This window comes from Schistocerca piceifrons, chromosome 3, assembly GCF_021461385.2.
Source record: "Schistocerca piceifrons isolate TAMUIC-IGC-003096 chromosome 3, iqSchPice1.1, whole genome shotgun sequence".
NCBI lineage: Eukaryota > Metazoa > Arthropoda > Insecta > Orthoptera > Acrididae > Schistocerca > Schistocerca piceifrons.
Genome location: NC_060140.1, coordinates 255303876 through 255324762, shown reverse-complemented (window position 1 = coordinate 255324762; position 20887 = coordinate 255303876). Strand labels below are relative to the sequence as shown.

At 40.6% G+C, this 20887-nt stretch overlaps 1 protein-coding gene across 1 annotated transcript in view; it reads right to left on the bottom strand.

Moving 5' to 3' along the window:
- Positions 1 to 20887, bottom strand: part of LOC124788355 (condensin-2 complex subunit D3-like) — a 151823-nt gene that overhangs the window by 73908 nt on the left and 57028 nt on the right. Inside the window, exon 5 of the mRNA XM_047255620.1 lies at positions 2377 to 2607. Coding sequence (XP_047111576.1) covers positions 2377 to 2607 — 231 coding nt within the window. The remainder of the gene's footprint in view (positions 1 to 2376; positions 2608 to 20887) is intronic.

Genomic DNA, 20887 nt, shown 5'->3' with positions numbered 1-20887 from the left:
TAACCACTACAGTTTGACTGGATGATGACTAGGTGATCCCAGGGATAGTGGGAAAACAGCAAGATGAGGAGTCACACTTCATCCCCTGCTTCCACCATCTGCTTAGTAGGAACGATGTCAACATGTATAATTTCAACACCAGTGGTGTGAGAAAAATGTGCCAGAGCCACCTAGAACCCCTTTTTTTCCACATCTTCCTTCTTCTTTTATATTTATTCTCCCCATATGGATTTTTATTTCTAATTGTGGGGTTGGTGAGTTATGTGTCTCAAATGGAAAATGAGTGAACTATTCAGTGACCCATACCTTATACCTCCATCAGTCACTGATGAGGCACTATTAATCTACAATGTCAGCACAGAGAAAGCTGGGACTGGGGAACTGTGGTCCTCTTTGGTGTAATGGGAACACAGTCGGATTGGGGGTGGAGGGGACCTCTGGGCCCACTCGCAAACAGGTGTATTCAGATGGACAACAAAGCCTGACATTGAGGTGAATGCGGGTGTCTTCATCCTTGCCATAAATGCAGGCTTAGCCACAATGTTTGTGAAAATTGTTGTCATTTGAACAGGTTGTAGTCATTCCTTTTCTCCTAAATTTGACATACTCCCAAAGGTTTTGTATTCCTGTACCTTTCTTTCCCCTCTTCAAAATGGAGCAATTCAAAGATTGAGGAAAATGTTGCTCTTTACACCCGATACACATAGGTGACTGGTGATACAGAGTTGTATTGTGCATTAGCCATCTGCAGTCTACACAGATGGGGATCATTTACAAAGGGCAATGACATAAAATTGCATGCAGGATGGAACTTACAGCTTCATAACGCAGCAGTTACTGTTACTTTAAATTTTCAGATAATACACCCCATTCGAAAGCCAAAATAAAAGCACTAGTCTCCTCAATGTGCTATTTCAAAAATAAAACAGTGGTCAAACCGGTCTCACCAGCAGCTTGAGTACAGACTAGGTACTGTGGGAAAGCCCTCTCATCATTTCTTTTGAATCTTCTTCGCAATGCTCCCCTTCCTCTCTCCCCCCCAAAATGGCCAAGGTAGGGGAAGCCCTGAGGGCCTGACCTTTCTACTTCAAAATGATATACATTCTCTCTGGGAGATTGCTGGGGGCTGCATTTGAAAGCTTGATCCTCTTCACTGTGACTAAACTGCAAGAGTGCCATCCACTCTGACTGGTGGCTATGGGAGCCACCCCATCATAAGAACTGCTACTCAGCATTGTTACTACTGTCCGGAGTCCCTTTGTCAAAGATTTGACAAAAATATTCTCCTTGGCATCTACAGGGAGTCTTCAGTTCCGGCACCAATAGCATGTTCCCTATGTTGACAAGGGGCTAAAATGACAGCAGCGCACCAGCCCCCCACCCTCAAAATGAACTGGTTGTGGGCACTTAATTCAATCTGCCCACACAAAAGGTGCTTAAGAAAGGACTGCAAACTGGAACGAGCACCTGGAAGGGGAGGGGGGGGCATACACTAAAAATTTAGCTTTGATTTTCATATTAGTGCATGTGTTGTGACAGCCATTTTGCCATTCTACTAGTCATTCAATGTGATAAAGGAAGCACAAGTAAAATCACATGAACAAGAAGAGCAATACTATTTCACATGTAGAATTTTTTTGAAATACTGTAAGAAGCAGAATAATGTTGTATGAGCTAACAGTGTTAGACAAATAACAGCTCTTGCAAATGAATACTATGGTCTTACAACACCCACCAACCATGCATACTGCCTGATACAGCTGACATGCAGAGAGTCATAGTGGGAAGAGATGATGCAAAGTACAAGCATCAGAAATTGACACCCAATTTATTATACTGTCTCTTGAAAAACCAATAAAATTTCCTGTTTTGGTTTAAAATTCTTAACACTGAGAATGTGAAATGTATATAGGTTACATCATGTTCAGTCAACAAACAGGAATCTTTTTTTTTCCCATGTGGATATTTATAATGCAACAGTATACAACTGGTATGACAACTGCCATTACATTATCTTATAATTCCAAAAAACAAACCATACAAACAGAGAACTATGCCACAGAAGCCATAGGTTTGAAACTAACAAGTGCTACCTCAGGAGTTGTAGAGAAAACAGGAGAAAGGAAAGGAAGCCTTGAAGTGATACCTATTGTGATACAAAAGGAAAGTTACAGGTGTATATCACGAGAGAAAGAGAAAGATAATGTCTGTGAGAGTATTCAATCCAAATATTAGAAAATTACACACAAGTCTTAAACTGAAATGCAAGAGCATATAAAAGAAAAAAAGGAAGCTTAAAAATTACATGTACTGTTCACACAAGCATCACCAAAAAGACAAATATTTAAAAAAATATCATTTCTGAAAGTGGCCAACCTCAATGAATTGTGCAGCCCAAGTGGTGTCAGCCTCTTCAGGTGACTTGGCATGGTCTCTTGCAATTGTAGCAAGCACATCAAGTGCTGGACTTATAAGAGATATAGGTAGCTCCATACAATACACAGCTCTCAAAAGTTCTGCTCCCAGACGCTGTTGGTCTTCTGATTTAATTGCTTTCCAATTGAAAAACAGTACCTCCAATGCTGACAACAATTCATATTCCTTCTCCTGAAAATAAAAAGGGGGAGGGGGGTTAAACAAATGTACGTCAGATTAAAATAAATTTTATGAAATAAAGAATTGTTTTTTACATAATTACAATAATGAGTGTCAAAACCAAAAGATGTTCTAAGAAAATTAAGAACTGGAGAACATATGGAAAACTTCAGTTGGGGGGGGGGGGGGGGGGAGGGAGGGGGGGGAGGGGGGGGGAGAGACCAAACAGCGAGGTCATTGGTCTCACTGCATTAGAGAAGGACGGGGAAGGAAGTCGGCCGTGCCCTTTCAAAGGAACCATCCCAGTATTTGCCTGGAGCGATTTACGGAAATCACACAAAACCTAAATCAGGATGGCCGGAAGCGAGATTGAACTATCGTCCTCAAACTTCAGTTGTGTCACTGCCACATATTACACTAGTTAAAACATTTTTTTGTTAGTAATGTATTCCAGAACTGCACAAAAATACACTACAAAATGACCAGAACATGATGTAAAATGTGTATTGCTACTTCTTATATCATTGTTTGATGTCATACTTGTATATATGGAAAACGGTAAGTAAGCATTTAGTATAGCACAGAACTTATGTCACACAGTGTTATAAACTTTTCTAAATGTGAGACTGTAGGACACTTCATTGACTGCTTCGTTTAGTTTTTACACTTGTTCATTGACTCACTGTAGGCGAGTGCTCAAGTTGTTCGTTTCAGATTACACATAACTATTTGTCAATTAACATCAAAACATAGTTGCGTTATCTGACACAATTTTTCTCAAATGCTGTTAGTAGATCAATGCTTCAAGGAACTATCACCAATGCTTGAAATATACCATACACAACACTTTCCGTACCTAGATGATTCTGATAGATTAAGAGAGGTAACGTCAGCCTCAAGGATGCAACCCCTTGAGGCAAATTTTCTAGAACTATCTCCAAACGCAATAGTGTCACAGTACATAAAATAACCAGTGCCTATCACATAGCCATATCCATTCATTTGCAATTCCCACCATTCTGAAGACCACTTTTAAGCGAGGAAGTTTTCCTTATTGTGGACATCATACTCCTTGAGGTAAATGAAACTTTCTTCATACTGTGACAATGTCAGATGTTGATGTACAGCAGTATCAAATTGAAGTACATCCTTTTGGACTCCACAAAGAAGCTGAGTATCTCACAGATAAAAAAAAAAATCTCAATAAAAGTTAACATTAAGAAACAAAATCTTTGCTGGGTGGAATGTGATACCCAGTGAAGTGATTAAAGTGGTTTATCATATAAGACAACTCCATAAGCTCAAAAAATCTACCAATCTTTTGGACAGAGATGCTTTCCTGATGTGAACGAGTCACGAGAAGACGTGTAACTATCAGCCTGTTTCTATTCTTCCAAACCTGTGAAAAGTGTTCGAGCAAGTAACTGCAAACCAGATCCAAAACTTTATTGCAAAAAATAATACTATTAAATGTGACAAATCTGGATTCCAACATGGGAAAAAAGACACACTGGATACAGTGAATATGCAAAGAAATGGATCAGAGGAGTAAAGTTTCAGGTATCTTCTAAGATCTTACAAAATCCTTTGACTCCCTAAATCATGCCTAGCTTATTTATAAATTAGACAAATTCAATAAATATGGATTTACGAGCAATGCTCTGAAATGGCTTACATCACATCTGCAGAATAGAAAATGAAGGGTAATATCAATTCAAATGCAGTGAATTATTATTCTAAATGGAGTACAGTATCACAAGGCTCCACTTTAGAGCCGGTCATATTCCTATTCCTGTAAATATAAATTTCCCATCAGTTCTGTTTGCAGATGATACTTCAATTCTAACTGAAGATGATGATGCGGAACAAATTCCAAGCTCTATCATGAGCACGCTAGAAAACTAGTTTCAGTTAAATGGGTGAAAACTGAACACTGTACAAACCTGTATGATATACTTCAAAACCAAACTTTCAAAATGTGTGGAACTTACAGTTTATGGAAGAAGCTGACACAGTCAAATGCCTTGTACTAAATATGGACAAGAACTTAAGCTGGATTACACATATTGACTTTCCATCAAATAAATTAAGCAGTGTTGGATTTGCAATGCATATACTAGAAAATTATACTGCCACGAGTACATGACAAGTACCATACCATAGTTATTTTGAATCTGTCATTAGGTATGGCAGAATCTTCTGGGGAAGTTCACATGGTGTGTCTCGAATACTGAAACTGCAGAAGAAAATTATCACATAAATGTGTACTGCACAAAAAGAGGAGTCTTCTCACCCATTACTTTGGGAAATACAAATTCTTATTGTTCTCCCCATATACATTTATGAAATAATCTTCCTTCACAGCAGACAAAAATTATTTGAGGAGAATCATTTTAATCCACACATACAACATGAGGAATAAAAAGAATTTTATGCTACCCACACGGAAATTGAAATTATATGCATGGACTCCACAGTATATGAGGATGACAATATATAATAAATTAAGTGGCAAAAACATATTTCATATTAAACCAGATATTCTAAAAATAAGCCAACAGCAGATTCTGTGGGAGAAATGCTACTATTCGGTGGGAGAATTCAGAGAGGATGAAATGATAATTTGACCAGGGGGTAACTTAGTTTTTTTATTATATATAAAACAATGGAAAGTCCAGAATCCACAATTTTTTCATGTCTCCTGTACCTCAATCAAATGATATAGATTATGAATGTTATGAGGCTAACAAACCAAAATTCACAAATCCTTTAAGGAGAATGTTGAAGCGTCTGATAAAATAGCCACTTGAAAGTGGTGTATAGAGTAATTTCCTGCAATAAGCCCAAAAGTCACTTAAAACCATACATTTGAGACTGAAATTTGACAATTGGTTCTTTCACTGTGACTGTGCTCTAGCCACATCATGCGAAAAATTTTGATGAATTGCACCAATATCCTTCACCACTTTGAAAACCTTCTCTGTGACACTGCTTTTGTCACATATGACTGTTTTGTTTCCCCAAGTTCCAAGATTCTGATGAAAGAATGGCAATGTACTATGTATGTATTTCCGCATCATGTAACAATGAATAATCTGCTTAAAAAAAAGTAAGTTTTTCCACCATCCTCAAGGCTTGTATACATTTATCTTTTTACTTAAGACTGCTGTGTCTCTCCTATTGTGAATGGGATCTTGTGGCTTGTATAAACTGTTCAGCCTGTTGACCTAACATTAAGACACATTTCAAACTGTCACCGTCACTTTGCAGCAGGAAGTATTGCCAGGACAGGAAGTTGCCCATTAAATTGGTGTACACCACAGAAACATCATTCAAACATTCAGCCGCTATTGTAGGATACAAAACATTGAAGACCTGCTCGTAGTAGTCACCCACTGTCAATAACATCAGCTGATGACTGTTACCTACAAATTTTGGCTTATAAGTATTCTGAGGAGAATGCAACAAAACTGTGTGCTAAATTTCTTGAGGAAACTGGGAGGGCTGTATTGAGCCAGACAGTATGCAACTGTCTCCAGACAATCAATTTTGCCTCTAGATATCTATTACAAATAAAAATACAGAACCCTCAGCACCGTGGCGCACAAAAAAAGAGAGCCAAGGGAACACCTGGAATGGAAACTCAATCAACAGGTACGGTTTTCTTCATCGATGAGTGCAGAATTGTCAAACAATTGGTGATCATTGCAGAAGTGCATGAATCTGCCCAGGAACCAATGCACATCTCAGGCACACAGTCCCACAAAATGTTCTGCAAGGAGGTAAGTCAGCCATCTTTAGGTCTGATATCATGTACGGATGTCAAATATTTCTCATTGCTAGCAACAATAATTCCAAGGCTCTGGGCATTGCAGCATCAAAACAGTATCTCCCAAACTACTGGCTAACCCCACAGTCAACTTATTGACAATTAGTTCATCTTTCAAGATGATATTGCACAAAGAAACCGTGCCCACTTCATGAACACCTTCCTTCAGGAGGCAGGAATCAACCACAGGGAAAGGTCTGCAGTCTCTGCTATTCATGAACCAAAAGAGCATTCTTGACACCTGCTGAATCTCACAGAGTGTCATCACAAGAACCTTCCTCAAACATCAGATGACTTTGGGAGGACCACCTTCAAACAGTGAGACAAGCTCAGGCAGCAAACTGTTGGCCACCTTACGGACAGCATTACAAGCAAGACCCAATAATCTTATGATACATGAGGTGGAGCAATGCAAAACTGATCGTTAGCCAACAGCAAATAAATTTTGAATTCATAGATGTGCTAAGATGTGCGTTTTGAAATATATTGCCTTCAATTTGGTTATTTTTGCATTTTTATTTCTAAGTTTTTTTCCCCTGAGGTCTATTACTTTTCTCTGTCCTCCTAGAATCAAGTCCACACATGTTTGCAGATATGCTAGCGATGTATAATGTTTTTCTGAGCAGTTTAAGCAAGATCTCCCCAGGACATTGGACCATGCCATGGAGAGGTGGTTTGTGTGCTAAAATGAGCATGGGGTACCTTAATCGGACAGGAAAGTTAGACAGTTTACAGAGAAAAATGGATAGGCTGAAGTTAGATATAGTGGAAATTACTGAAGTGCCACAGCTGGAAGAACAGGACTTCTGGTCAGACGAGTGAAGGTTTAGCATCACACAATCAAATATGGGTAATGCAGGGGTAGATCCAATAACGAATAAGAAAAGTAGCATGCAGGTGAGCTACTATGAACAACATTGAGCACACACTGTTGCGGCTAAGGCAGAGACACTGCCAACATCCAACATATTTGTATAAGACTACCTCCACAAATGATGAAGAGGTTGAAAGTGTGTAAGATGGTTAAAATAATCAAGGGATGTGAAAATTTAATTGTGACAGGGGACTGGACTTTGATAGTAGAAAAAAGTAAAAATATAGTAGGAAAACATGGACTGGGGAAAAGTAACAAAAGGGGACACTGACTGGTAGAATTTTCCACAGAGCACTATTTAATCATAGCTAAGTGCAGCTGGTTTAATAATCAAGGAGGAAGGTTGTATACATGGAGGAGACCTGTAGACAACACAGATGTTTCAGGTAGATTACACACTGATAAGGTAGAGATTTTGAAACTAGAGTCTACACTGCAACAAATTTTCAGGGGTAAATGTGGAATCTGATCATTCTTTATTAATTATAAACTGCAGGTTAAAAGAGATTAAACTGCATGAATACACAAAATTAATCCTTTTGCTGCTACAGACGTGCTTACCACAGGCTGTGCCCGAGTACTGTGTCATTATGGCCTGAGCCGGCTTCCTGCCTGCTGAATTACCTGCATTGGCCTCCTGTTGCTGCAATGAATGTTTTGAGCTAGCTTGCAAGATAAATGCTGTACAATTCTTACATCCATTCTGCACAGATTGTCTGTGCTCATGGTGCATGTCAGCGGAATTATTCACTCACAAACAATTCACAATGGAAAGGAACAGCTTGATGGAACACAGTTTTCATACATCTTAATACGAATCAAGCTCTTAAATAAAATTAATTGTTCCGAGGCAAACTTCAAGACCAGAAATCAATGTTCTCAAATACAAAATCTTTCTTTAAGTTGAATCATTTGACAACACAGTTAAGAGGTGAATCTGTATAATTTTTTATTGACTGATGCTATGTAAGCTTCATATTTACTTGTTTCACAGAAAAGATACTGCTGCATATGAAGAAACATGTCCATCCATGGCCAGAACAATGCTTAATCTGGAGAGATGCTTCATCTCAGAATCTTTAAGCATTGGAATACTTTTTACAACAACCAGTATGTACGAGGGCAGTTCAATAAGTAATGCAACACATTTTTTTTCTAAAACAGGGCTTGTTTTATTCAGCATTGAAATACACCAGGTTATTCCCCAATCTTTTAGCTACACAACACTATTTTTCAACGTAATCTCCATTCAATGCTACGGCCTTACACCACCTTGAAATGAGGGCCTGTATGCCTGCACGGTACCATTCCACTGGTCGATGTCGGAGCCAACGTCGTACTGCATCAATAACTTCTTCATCATCCGCGTAGTGCCTCCCACGGATTGCGTCCTTCATTGGGCCAAACATATGGAAATCCGACGGTGCGAGATCGGGGCTGTAGGGTGCATGAGGAAGAACAGTCCACTGAAGTTTTGTGAGCTCCTCTCGGGTGCAAAGACTTGTGTGAGGTCTTGCGTTGTCATGAAGAAGGAGAAGTTCGTTCAAATTTTTGTGCCTACGAACACGCTGAAGTCGTTTCTTCAATTTCTGAAGAGTAGCACAATACACTTCAGAGTTGATCGTTTGACCATGGGGAAGGACATCGAACAGAATAACCCCTTCAGCGTCCCAGAAGACTGTAACCATGACTTTACCGGCTGAAGGTATGGCTTTAAACTTTTTCTTGGTAGGGAAGTGGGTGTGGCGCCACTCCATTGATTGCCGTTTTGTTTCAGGTTCGAAGTGATGAACCCATGTTTCATCGCCTGTAACAATCTTTGACAAGAAATTGTCACCCTCAGCCACATGACGAGCAAGCAATTCCGCACAGATGGTTCTCCTTTGCTCTTTATGGCGTTTGGTTAGACAACGAGGGACCCAGCGGGAACAAACCTTTGAATATCCCAACTGGTGAACAATTGTGATAGCACTACCAACAGAGATGTCAAGTTGAGCACTGAGTTGTTTGATGGTGATCCGTCGATCATCTCGAACGAGTGTGTTCGCACGCTCCGCCATCGCAGGAGTCACAGCTGTGCACGGCCGGCCCGCACGCGGGAGATCAGACAGTCTTGCTTGACCTTGCGGCGATGATGACACACGCTTTGCCCAACGACTCACCATGCTTTTGTCCACTGCCAGATCACCGTAGACATTCTGCAAGCACCTATGAATATCTGAGATGCCCTGGTTTTCCGCCAAAAGAAACTCGATCACTGCCCGTTGTTTGCAACGCACATCCGTTACAGACGCCATTTTAACAGCTCCGTACAGCGCTGCCACCTGTCGGAAGTCAATGAAACTATACGAGACGAAGCGGGAATGTTTGAAAATATTCCACAAGAAATTTCCGGTTTTTTCAACCAAAATTGGCCGAGAAAAAAAATGTGTTGCATTACTTATTGAACTGCCCTCGTATTTTCAATCCTTTCACATCCTTGGGCAACTTTCATGGCCAAAAATCACAACACACAAATATAATTGTATATGTTACATAGGAATAATTTTAGCATATCATAAGCAGGTGAATATTTACAATTTTTGTTTTACCTGCGCAATGTAGCTCCACATGTGCAAAACAGCTACATTATCAATTGAAATAGCAAGTCAGTTTCTTACCAGCACTTAATCTTTAATTGGAGAGGCACTCCAAAGTGAAGAAATTTAACTGTATTTAATATTTTTTTACAATACACAGTGTGTACATTGTTCAGCCAGAACATTATGACCATCGACCTACTATCGATATAAATTCATCCAGGAGATAGCAGTGTCATCTGGCTAGGAATGGCCACTAGTCAGACAAACGCACGGTGTATGTAGTATCAGTGAGCATGCTGTCTGTGTGTAAATGAGGAAGCCTCACAATTTATCTGAGTTTGACCGCAGGCAGATTGTGATGGCCCAAAGGCTAAGCAAGAGCATTTCAAAAACTGCACGTTTTGTTGGATGTTCGAGGGTTGCTGTGGTGAGCGTCTTCAGCATGTGGCGAAACCAAGATGAAACCGTGTCCAGAAGTCGAGGGGCTGGGTGGCCACCTCTCATTACAGATACTGAATAGCGTAGGCTGGACTGACTGGTAAAACAGGACATGCGGCAGACTGTGATGGAACTAACATCAGACTGTAATGCTGCGCAGAGTACAAGTGTGTGTGAACACGCACTGCACCAAACACTCCTAACAATGTGCCTTCGCATCTGACGACCCACACATGAGCCTATGTTAATATGACAACATCAGCAACTACAACTGAAATGGGCAAGTGACCATCAGCACCACACACTGGTGCAGTGGCAGAGAGTTATATGGTCTGATGAATCCCAATACCTTCTTATCACGCTGATGGGAGGGCGCGAATCTGTCATCTTCCAGGGCAGCAACTTCTTGATAGCTGTACTGCAGCATGGACACAAGCTGGTGGTGGGTCCATTATGCTCTGGGGAACATTCATGAGGGCATCCATGGGTCCATAGAGCTTGTGCAAGGCACCATAATGGCCAAGGAGTATTGTACAATGGTTGCAGACCACATATAGCTGTTCCTGATGATCACGTTTCCTGACGGAACTGACTTTTTTCAACAAGATAATGCACCATGTCACAAGGCCAGGAATGTGATGGAGTGGTTCGAGGGACACAGGAGCAAGTTCTAACTGAGTGCTGGCTCCCCAACTTGCCAGGCCAGAACCCAATCAAACACGTTTGGGATGTGATTGTGTGTGGCAACAGAGCTCATTGTTCCCGTTCCCAGAATTTACAGAAACTACATGACTTGTGTGTGCAGATGTGGTGCCAACTCCCTCCAGTGACCCACCAAGGCCTCATCGCTTCCATGTCACAATGCAGCACCAATGTTACCTGTGCCAAAGGTGGACATACTGGCTATTAGGTAGATGGTCATAATGCTCTGGCTGATAAGTGTATTTTCAATCATTGTTTAAACCCTAGTCAACTTTCATGGCCAAAAACTCAGGGTAGCTGAATATAATTGTTTCCATCACATTTTAATAATTTCATTATATTGTAAAGTGAGGGAATGAATCCTGTGTAATTACATCACATATAGTATAGACATTGTAAAACACATCAGAGGCCAAGCCATCTATGAAAGTAGTCATGTCATACGCCAGCTCTGTTGCAATCATTGCACAGTTTTTTATATTGGTATGACTACCAACCAGCTGTCCACCAGGACAAGCGCCACTGCCAAACTGTGGCCGAGAGCAAAAGTAGGCCACACTGTAGAACAACATGCAGCTGAATATAACATGCTTGACTATAATGGCTGCTTCACTACCCGAGCCATATGGATCCTCCTCTCAACCATCAGCTTTTCTGAACTGCACACATGGGAGTTATCCTTATGACACACTGTTCGCTCCTGAAATTAGCCTGGCCTTAACCTTACACCCAACAATTTCAACCCCCTTCATTCCATCACCATCTTCTTATTCTCATCTTCCACCCTCTTTGCATGCTGCCCATTGCCAGTGCACCTGTCCATCTTTCCCCCCCACTACTGTCCTGTTTCACTACCTGTTGCCCCCCACCCCACAGCCTCCCGACACTGTGCCTGTTGCCAGTTGGCCGTCTAGTCCCTCCACACTCCCAGACAGCACCTTCAACCCCCCCCCCCCCCCCCCACACACCGCTGCCTACCCATACACTGCAATACCTTCCCCTTCCTTGTACCCTCCAGATTGCTGATTCCACTCTAGCTGCATTCCAGTCCGAGCCACAGGAGATGGCAGTCATGTGAGCATGATGTACAATTGCTTGTGTTAATTAATGTGTGCATTTCTTCTTCTAACAAAGGCTGTGGCTGAAAGCTAATGTATGAGTGTCTTCTAGACATGCCTGTCTGCAACTTAATGTCTCATTTTTACAGTCAGTAGCAAAATATATATTTTCCTTACATTACTGATTTTCAAGCCCAGAGATTCCTTTGTTTAATAAGATATCTGTTCACCCAAAGTTGTAATTGTTATAAACAAGCAACAAAATAAGGAAGATTTGTTTAAAAATTGGTTAAGTAATTTCATAGGTTGCATAGATTGAAGCTCTCTCACAGGCCTTGACCCTATGCAGATGATGAAGATATCAAGTGACACGGAACAGTGGTACAGCATAGCAGGTCCATTACATCAAGAAACTCCAAGACAGGCAACCATATGAATATACTTAATATAAAAATTACTGTCATGGAAGTGACAATGGGTGTAGAAACAGAACTTGGAGGTTACATTCGAGTGGAAGACAGCAAAATGAAAGCTGAAGTCTTAAATTTCGCATTTACAAAATCATTAATGCAGTGTGATCTTAGGGTTGCACACAATCTGGTATGGAGGACATAAAAACAGGCATCCCTGGCATTGAGAAGCAACTGAAAGAGTTGAAAATAAGTAAGTTGCCAGGTCTGCAAGCAACCCCAATTTAGTTTTACAGAGAGTACTCTACAGAACTGACCCCTTACTTAGTTCGTATTTATCACAAATATCTCATTCAGTGGGATATAGAAAGTGACTTAGGAAAAAGGAGCCAGAGACTCTTGTATATAAAAAGGGTACAGGAATAGCTGTACAAAATTACAGACCTACATCCCTAATATCAGTATGTTGCAGTATTCTAGAACACTTTCTAAGTTTGACTTTAATTACATTTCTTGAGATAGACTAGCTTTTGTCCATATATCAGCATGGATGTAGAAAGTATAACTCATGCAAAACTCAGATTGCCTTTTGTTGCACAATTTCCTGTGAATCAAGGATGAAAGACAACACTAGTGCAGCCCATTCTTGGATACTGTTGAAGTGTTTCAGATCCTCACCGAGACGGACTAAAGGAAGACACTGAAGCAATACAGTGGCATGCTGCTTGATTTGTTACTGGTAGATACAATAAACATGTGAATGTTACAGAGATGTTTCATGAGCTCAAAACATTGCGAGAAAAGAAAATGTTCTTTTCTAACGTATATTTCATGTAAGGATGACAAAGACAAGATAACAGAAAGTAGGGCTCTTACCATCGAATACAGACAGCCATTATTCCCTCACTCCATTTTCCCTTGCTCCATTTGCAAGTGGAATACAAAAGGAAAAGACCCTCCACATATGCCCTATGGTGGGTTGCGGAATATGTATGCAGATGTAGTTAAATATGTGTAAGTTAAATATTGTAGTGTCTGAAACATCAAGCCTGTTCACTTGCCAGTGGACTACTTCATCTGAAGAAATGAAGTCAGGAACTGTTTGAATATTTTTTACATCCACTGTATCTATTTTTCACCTTTCATTATGATCGGGGTTTTGGACTGGCACTGGTGAAGTTAAAAATAGATTTTGATATTGGCTTTTCTTTACATTTTTGTGTTTTTCTTTTTCTTTTCTTAAATAATTTATTCAGAAGTGTCAACTAATTTCATCTACCAGTTTTAGCTCATGACGACTTGTAATGCTTCTTCATGTGGTAAGTCTTCTAATTAGGTACAACACATAATGGCGTGTTGCAAGTTTTGCTTTGGTATATGGTTTCACAGAGCACTTTTTGTTTGGTGCAAGCTACAGTTCTGCACATTAGCAAACTTTCGTTAGAATGTTCACTCACATTAACATCCGACAAAAGCCTCCCTGCAAATAATAAAGCATTCTTGTCATCGGTGCCACTTCCTCTACCAGCTTTTCTCCATTCTGTTGCATATTTTCCTACAGTTTCACTAATGATAGAGGGGTGAAATTATGCTAGTGCCATTTTTTCCTTTGTAATCAATCTGTGGAGAGCCAGAGCATTTAAATGCACACATCCAGAATGTGGAAAAAGTATTTCTTGCACCGTTTCACAGTCTTATGCACTGGTCCTACTGAGCTCAGTAACATGTCATAATGGTCAACTGCACTCATACTCAAATTGTAATCCATAATATTTTATTTTTAATTTTTTTTCACCAGCATTACTGTTGGTCTTCTCTGTTTCAACCATTTGTATTTTATTACAAGCGGTCAACATTCACACACTTTTAAATCACAACATTTGATAGCAAGCATCTTGTCATTTGATTTAACCTCAGTTTTTCTTTATTTCAATTTCTACTGTAGTTTTGGTATGTTACACCTGTCCTTACGAACAGTGCCACATGATATTCTTCCATGGTTGTGAAGCCAGAGAAATGAGGTCTGGGCTGGAATACCAGTTATTGACGTACAGAGTGTCTCCGTTCCAAATACAGTCCCATAAGTGTTGACACTGCGCTGCCACTTTTCCCTAAATTGTGGAACCCAATTTCTGTGGTTGCACCTGTAGCCAGTCCGACAGTCGTATAGCACAAATGTCTTTATTCAAAATCTACATTGCTTGATGGAATAAATTGTTTAAAAGATTATTGATCTCTGAACAACAAGAGACTTTCAACACTGTGCAAAGCTCCTCTGATGTGAATTAAATGTACTGCGAAATGTTGTATGGACTTTATCAACAATATTCCTAATTTTATACATACTGTCACTTCCAGCACTCACAATGTTTCACTTAAGTTTAACATTCTGAAATGCAAAACAAAATGTTCACAGGACATAATTTTGCTGAAAACTTTTAAGTATGTCTCTGGACCAATAACCACTTATTTTCACCTTTTTAACTTGTGCCATTAGAATACATAAAGCAACTAAACAATAAAGTACCTCAAACCAAGTTCCTATCCACTATGACAGTCAAGAATGCACAGATTCTGGCGAATTTGCCCTGGTGTACACATAAAATCAATTTCTTTTGTCTGCTATAAAGTGCAATAGCTCTTCTGACGAAGTCATAAAAATGATAGAATGCTAGAATCTTTAAACAGTTGACATCTGTGTCCTGCAGCCATGTCATCAAATGCATGCCTTAGTGTCTGAAATAAGTTTTTTTTCCAATCAAAAGTGCCATTAAGACATGTTTTAGCGAAGCATGCTGCTATCACTTTCTGCTTCTTCAGGTTCTGACTAGCTACCGACTGCACCTCTTGTAGAGATCGAACTTACATGGTGCTTCAGATGTACACAGGGCTGAGGACTACTGTTTCTATGATTACATTGCAGACTCGTTACTGCTACTGACATCAGAGAACTAATGCTCGCTTCACTGTCACTCCTAAAATTTCACTAGCTGTGCAACCATGGTGATAACATTTCTCTTATAGAACAGATGACTGCAAAGTCAAAACTAATGAAAGCAAAGTCAAATTCTCCAACAAGAGACCACAGCAGCAAATGTAGACACACACTTGAACTACGCGGCCAGAACTCTGAACAGCTATTGGAAGAATGGTCCTCAAGCGCAGCTCCACATGTATGCACATTTAGAGCTTGTGGTACCTGTGACTCGACACACATAAATTCGACCGCAACAGTGGAGTGCTGGCAGCACACAGTGCTTAAACAAATAATTAGCACTGTAGGAAAACCCTAGGGTTGTACCAACCCAAGTAGTACTGGTTGGTCATTCTACGCTCTTTAGTCCAAAATATCGGGAATTCCTGCCACCTTTAATCCTAAATGGGACAAACATCAACTTCTCTCTCTCAGTAAAGAGTCTAGGAATAATAACAAATGGTGATCTAAATTGGATTGAACATGTAACTGCAATCTGGTCTACATAAACATATAAAGCTCTACCCTCTTGAAGCAGGAACTTGTACGAACACTTATACTTCCAATTACTGATTATAGTAAAGTCTGTCTCATGCAAGTTTACAGAGGCTGGAACTGGTTATAAATGCCTGTGTTCATTATATCTGTGCTGTTCACCTCTTTGATCACATTTCACCATCATATGCACAGTTATCCTGGCTGCGTGCAGACAAGCACAAAGTTTTCCACACCCTCTGTCTTCTCTACTGTCTTATCAACATACACTGTCCCTCACGTCTCTCCAGAGGAATAGAGAAACTGGGGAAGGCCAGCCTCGGTGAAATGAGTTTAGAGTTCCAGAAAAATGTAAGAACACACAAGGCAATAATAACCCTATGACTCATCTTAGCAGGAAGGTCAACCTAGGTTTGAAGTGTCTGCACATTTAGAGAAAACTTTGGCAGTGTTGACTGGAATACAATCTGATATTCTGAAGACAGTTGGGATAAAACACAGGGAGTGAAAGTTTATCTGTAACTTGTATAGAAACGAGGTTAAAGTTATAAGAGTCAAAAGAAGCAGTTGATAAGGGAGTCATACAGAGTTGTAGCCCATCCCAAAATTATTCTGTCTCTGCAATGAGCAAGCTATGAATGAAATCAATGAGACATTTGGAAAGAGAATTAAAGTTCAGGAACAAGAAATAAAATCTTTGAGGTTTGCCGATGACATTGCCATTTTGTCAGAGATGGCAAATTACTTCAAAGATCATCTGAACGGAATTGACAGTGTCTTGAAAAGAGCTGATAAGATGAGCATTAACAAAAGTAAAACAAGGGTAAAGTATGATGTAGTCGTATTTAATCATGTGATACTGAGGGAATAAGATTAGGATATGAAACACTATCTTGCTATTTGGACAGCAAAATAACTGATCATGGTCAAAGTAGAGAAGATATAAAATGCATACAGGCAAAAGAAAAGTGTTTCTGTAAAAGAGAAATTCATTGACAGTGAACGTGAATTTGGTCAACAGCACAGACCTACTACAGAGCCTCTAGAGCTCAGCAGCTAAGACTGGTCTGGACATCAATATACAAAAAACCGAGTTTAATACTACCATAAAGGCAGTCCCATCTGCAAATCTACTAGAAGACAGATCCATTCATAAAGACCCCGTAGTCAAAAATTTACAAGAGTGGATTTAGATAAATGAGTGTGACAACTTGGCAATAGATAGCAGACATGCCACGTTGGAGAGTGTCTATCACTACTGCAAGGGCATTTACATCTCCAAGTATCTTTTCCAAAAACCATAAACTCAAACATTACAAAACTTTCCTGGCAGATTAAAACTGTGTGCCGGACCAAAACTCGAACTTGGGACCTTTGCCTTTTACGGGCAAGTGCTCTACCATCTGAGCTACCCAAGCACGACTCATGTCCCATCCTCATAGTCTTACTAAAAGAAATCTGTCAAATTTCAGTTAAAAGATAAGCCACACGATTCTCAAGGCTGTTAATTCAACTAAATGCCAAGGAATTACAATTACCAACAACTTTAATTGAAAGACCATACAGATAATATGTAAGGAAGGCAAACCAAATGCCACACTTTGTTGGCAGAACACTTCTAAGATGCAGCAAATCCATTAAACAAACTGCCTACAGTACACTTGTCCGCCCTCAGCTAGAGTACTGCTGGACAGTAGGGATCCATACCATACGATTGCCGGAGAACATCGGAAAATTCCAAAGAAAGACAACTCATTTTACATCGACATCTACATCCATATTCCGCAAGCCACCTGACGGTGTGTGGCGGAGGGTACCTTGAGTACCTCTATCGGTTCTCCCTTCTATTCCAGTCTCGTATTGTTCGTGGAAAGAAGGAGTGTAGTTATGCTTCTGTGTGGGCTCTAATCTCTCTGATTTTATCCTCATGGTCTCTTCGCAAGGGAGCAATATATTGCTTGACTCCTCGGTGAAGGTATGTTCTCGAAACTTAAACAAAAGCCCGTACCGAGCTACTGAGCGTCTCATCTGCAGAGTCTTCCACTGGAATTTATCTATCATCTCCGTAATGCTTTCGCGATTACTAAATGATCCTGTAACGAAGCGCACTGCTTTCTGTTGGATCTTCTCTATCTCTTCTATCAACCCTATCTGGTACGGATCCCACACTGCCGAGCAGTATTCAAGCAGTGGGTGAACAAGTGTACTGTAACCTACTTCCTTTGTTTTCGGATTGCATTTCCTTAGGATTCTTCCAATGAATCTCAGTCTGGCATCTGCTTTACCAACGATCAACTTTATACGATCATTCCATTTTAAATCACTCCTAATGTGTACTCCCAGATAATTTATGGAATTAACTGCTATTTTGTAGCTAAATGATAAGGGAACTATTTTTCTATGTATTCGCAGCACATTACACTTGTCTACATTGAGATTCAATTGCCATTCCCTGCACCATGCGTCAATTCGCTGCAGATCCTCCTGCATTTCAGTACAATTTTCCATTGTTACAACCTCTCGATACACCACAGCATCATCTGCAAAAAGCCTCAGTGAACTTCCGATGTCATCCACAAGGTCATTTATGTATATTGTGAATAGCAATGGTCCTATGACATTCCCCCGCGGCACACCTGAAACCACTCTTACTTCGGAAGACTTCTCTCCATTGAGAATGACATGCTGCGTTCTGTTATCTAGGAACTCTTCAATCCAATCACACAATTGGTCTGATAGCCCATATGCTCTTACTTTGTTCATTAAACGACTGTGGGGAACTGTATCGAATGCCTTGCGGAAGTCAAGAAACACGGCATCTACCTGTGAAACCGTGTCTATGGCCCTCTGAGTCTCGTGGACGAATAGCGCAAGCTGGGTTTCACACGACCGTCTTTTTCGAAACTCATGCTGATTCCTACAGAGTAGATTTCTAGTCTCCAGAAAAGTCATTATACTCGAACATAATACGTGTTCCAAACTTCTATAACTGATCGACGTTAGAGATAGAGGTCTATAGTTCTGCACATCTGTTCGACGTCCCTTCTTGAAAATGGGGATGACCTGTGCCCTTTTCCAATCCTTTGGAACGCTACGCTCTTCTAGAGACCTAAGGTACACCACTGCAAGAAGGGGGCAAGTTCCTTCGTGTACTCTGTGTAAAATCGAACTGGTATCCCATCAGGTCCAGCAGCCTTTGAGCGATTTCAATTGTTTCTCTATCCCTCAGTCGTCTATTTCGATATCTACCATTTTGTCATCTGTGCGACAATCTAGAGAAGAAACTACAGTGCAGTCTTCCTCTGTGAAACAGCTTTGGAAAAAGACATTTAGTATTTCGGCCTTTAGTCTGTAATCCTCTGTTTCAGTACCATTTTGGTCACAGAGTGTCTGGACATTTTGTTTTGATCCACCTACCGCTTTGACATAAGACCAAAATTTCTTAGGATTTTCTGCCAAGTCAGTACATAGAACTTTACTTTCGAATTCATTGAACGCCTCTTGCATAGCCCTCCTCACACTACATTTCGATTCGCATAATTTTTGTTTGTCTGCAAGGCTTTGGCTATGTTTATGTTTGCTGTGAAGTTCCCTTTGCTTCCGCAGCAGTTTTCTAACTCGGTTGTTGTACCACGGTGGCTCTTTTCCATCTCTTACGATCTTGCTTGGCACATACTCATCTAACGCATATTGTACGATGGTTTTGAACTTTGTCCACTGATCCTCAACACTATTTGTACTTGAGACAAAACTTTTGTGTTGAGCCGTCAGGTACTCTGTAATCTGCTTTTTGTCACTTTCGCTAAACAGAAAAATGTTCCTACCTTTTTTAATATTTCTATTTACGGCTGAAATCATCGATGCAGTAACCGCTTTATGGTCGCTGATTCCCTGTTATGCGTTAACTGTTTCAAATAGTTCGGGTCTGTTTGTCACCAGATCTAATATGTTATTGCCACGAGTCGGTTCTCTGCTTAACTGCTCAAGGTAGTTTTCAGATAAAGCACTTAAAAAAATATCACTGGATTCTTTGTCCCTGCCACCCGTTATTTACGTTTGAGTCTCCCAGTCTATATCTGGCAAATTAAAATCTCCACCCAGAACTATAACATGGTCAGGAAATCTACTCGAAATATTTTCCAAATTATCCTTCAGGTGCTCAGCCACAACAGCTGCTGAGCCAGGGGGCCTATAGAGACATCCAATTACCATGTCTGGGCCTGCTTTAACCGTGACCTTCACCCAAATTATTTCACATTTCGAATCTCCGTCAATTTACTTCGATACTATTGCACTTCTTATCGCTATAAACACGCCTCCCCCTTCACTGTCCAGCCTGTCTCTACGGTATACATTCCAATCTGAGTTTAGGATTTCATAACTGCTTACGTCTGGTTTCAGCCAACTTTCTGTCCCTAGTACTATATGGGCATTGTGACCATTTATTAATGAGAGCAGTTCTGGGACCTTTCTATAGACACTCCTGCAGTTTACTATTAGCACATTAATATTGTTATTCCCTCTAGCATTTTGCCTGCTCCTACCTTGCTGCGTCTCAGGAGGCGTCTTGTCGGGCCTAGGGAGTGAATTTTCTAACCTAAAAAACCCACATGTGCACTCCACACGTACTCCGCTACCCTTGTAGCCGCTTCCTGCGTGTAGTGCACGCCTGACCTATTCAGTGGGAACCTACATTTCTCCACCTGATAGCGGAGGTCGAGAAATTTGCACCCCAGATCTCCGCAGAATCGTCTGAGCCCCTGGTTTAAGCCTTCTACTCGGCTCCAAACCAGAGGACCGCGATCGGTTCTGGGAACGATACTACAAATAGTTAGTTCAGATTCCACCCCGCGAGCGAGGCTTTCCGCCTTCACCAATTCCGCCAACTGCCTGTACGAACTGAGAATGACCTCTGAACCCAGACGGCAGT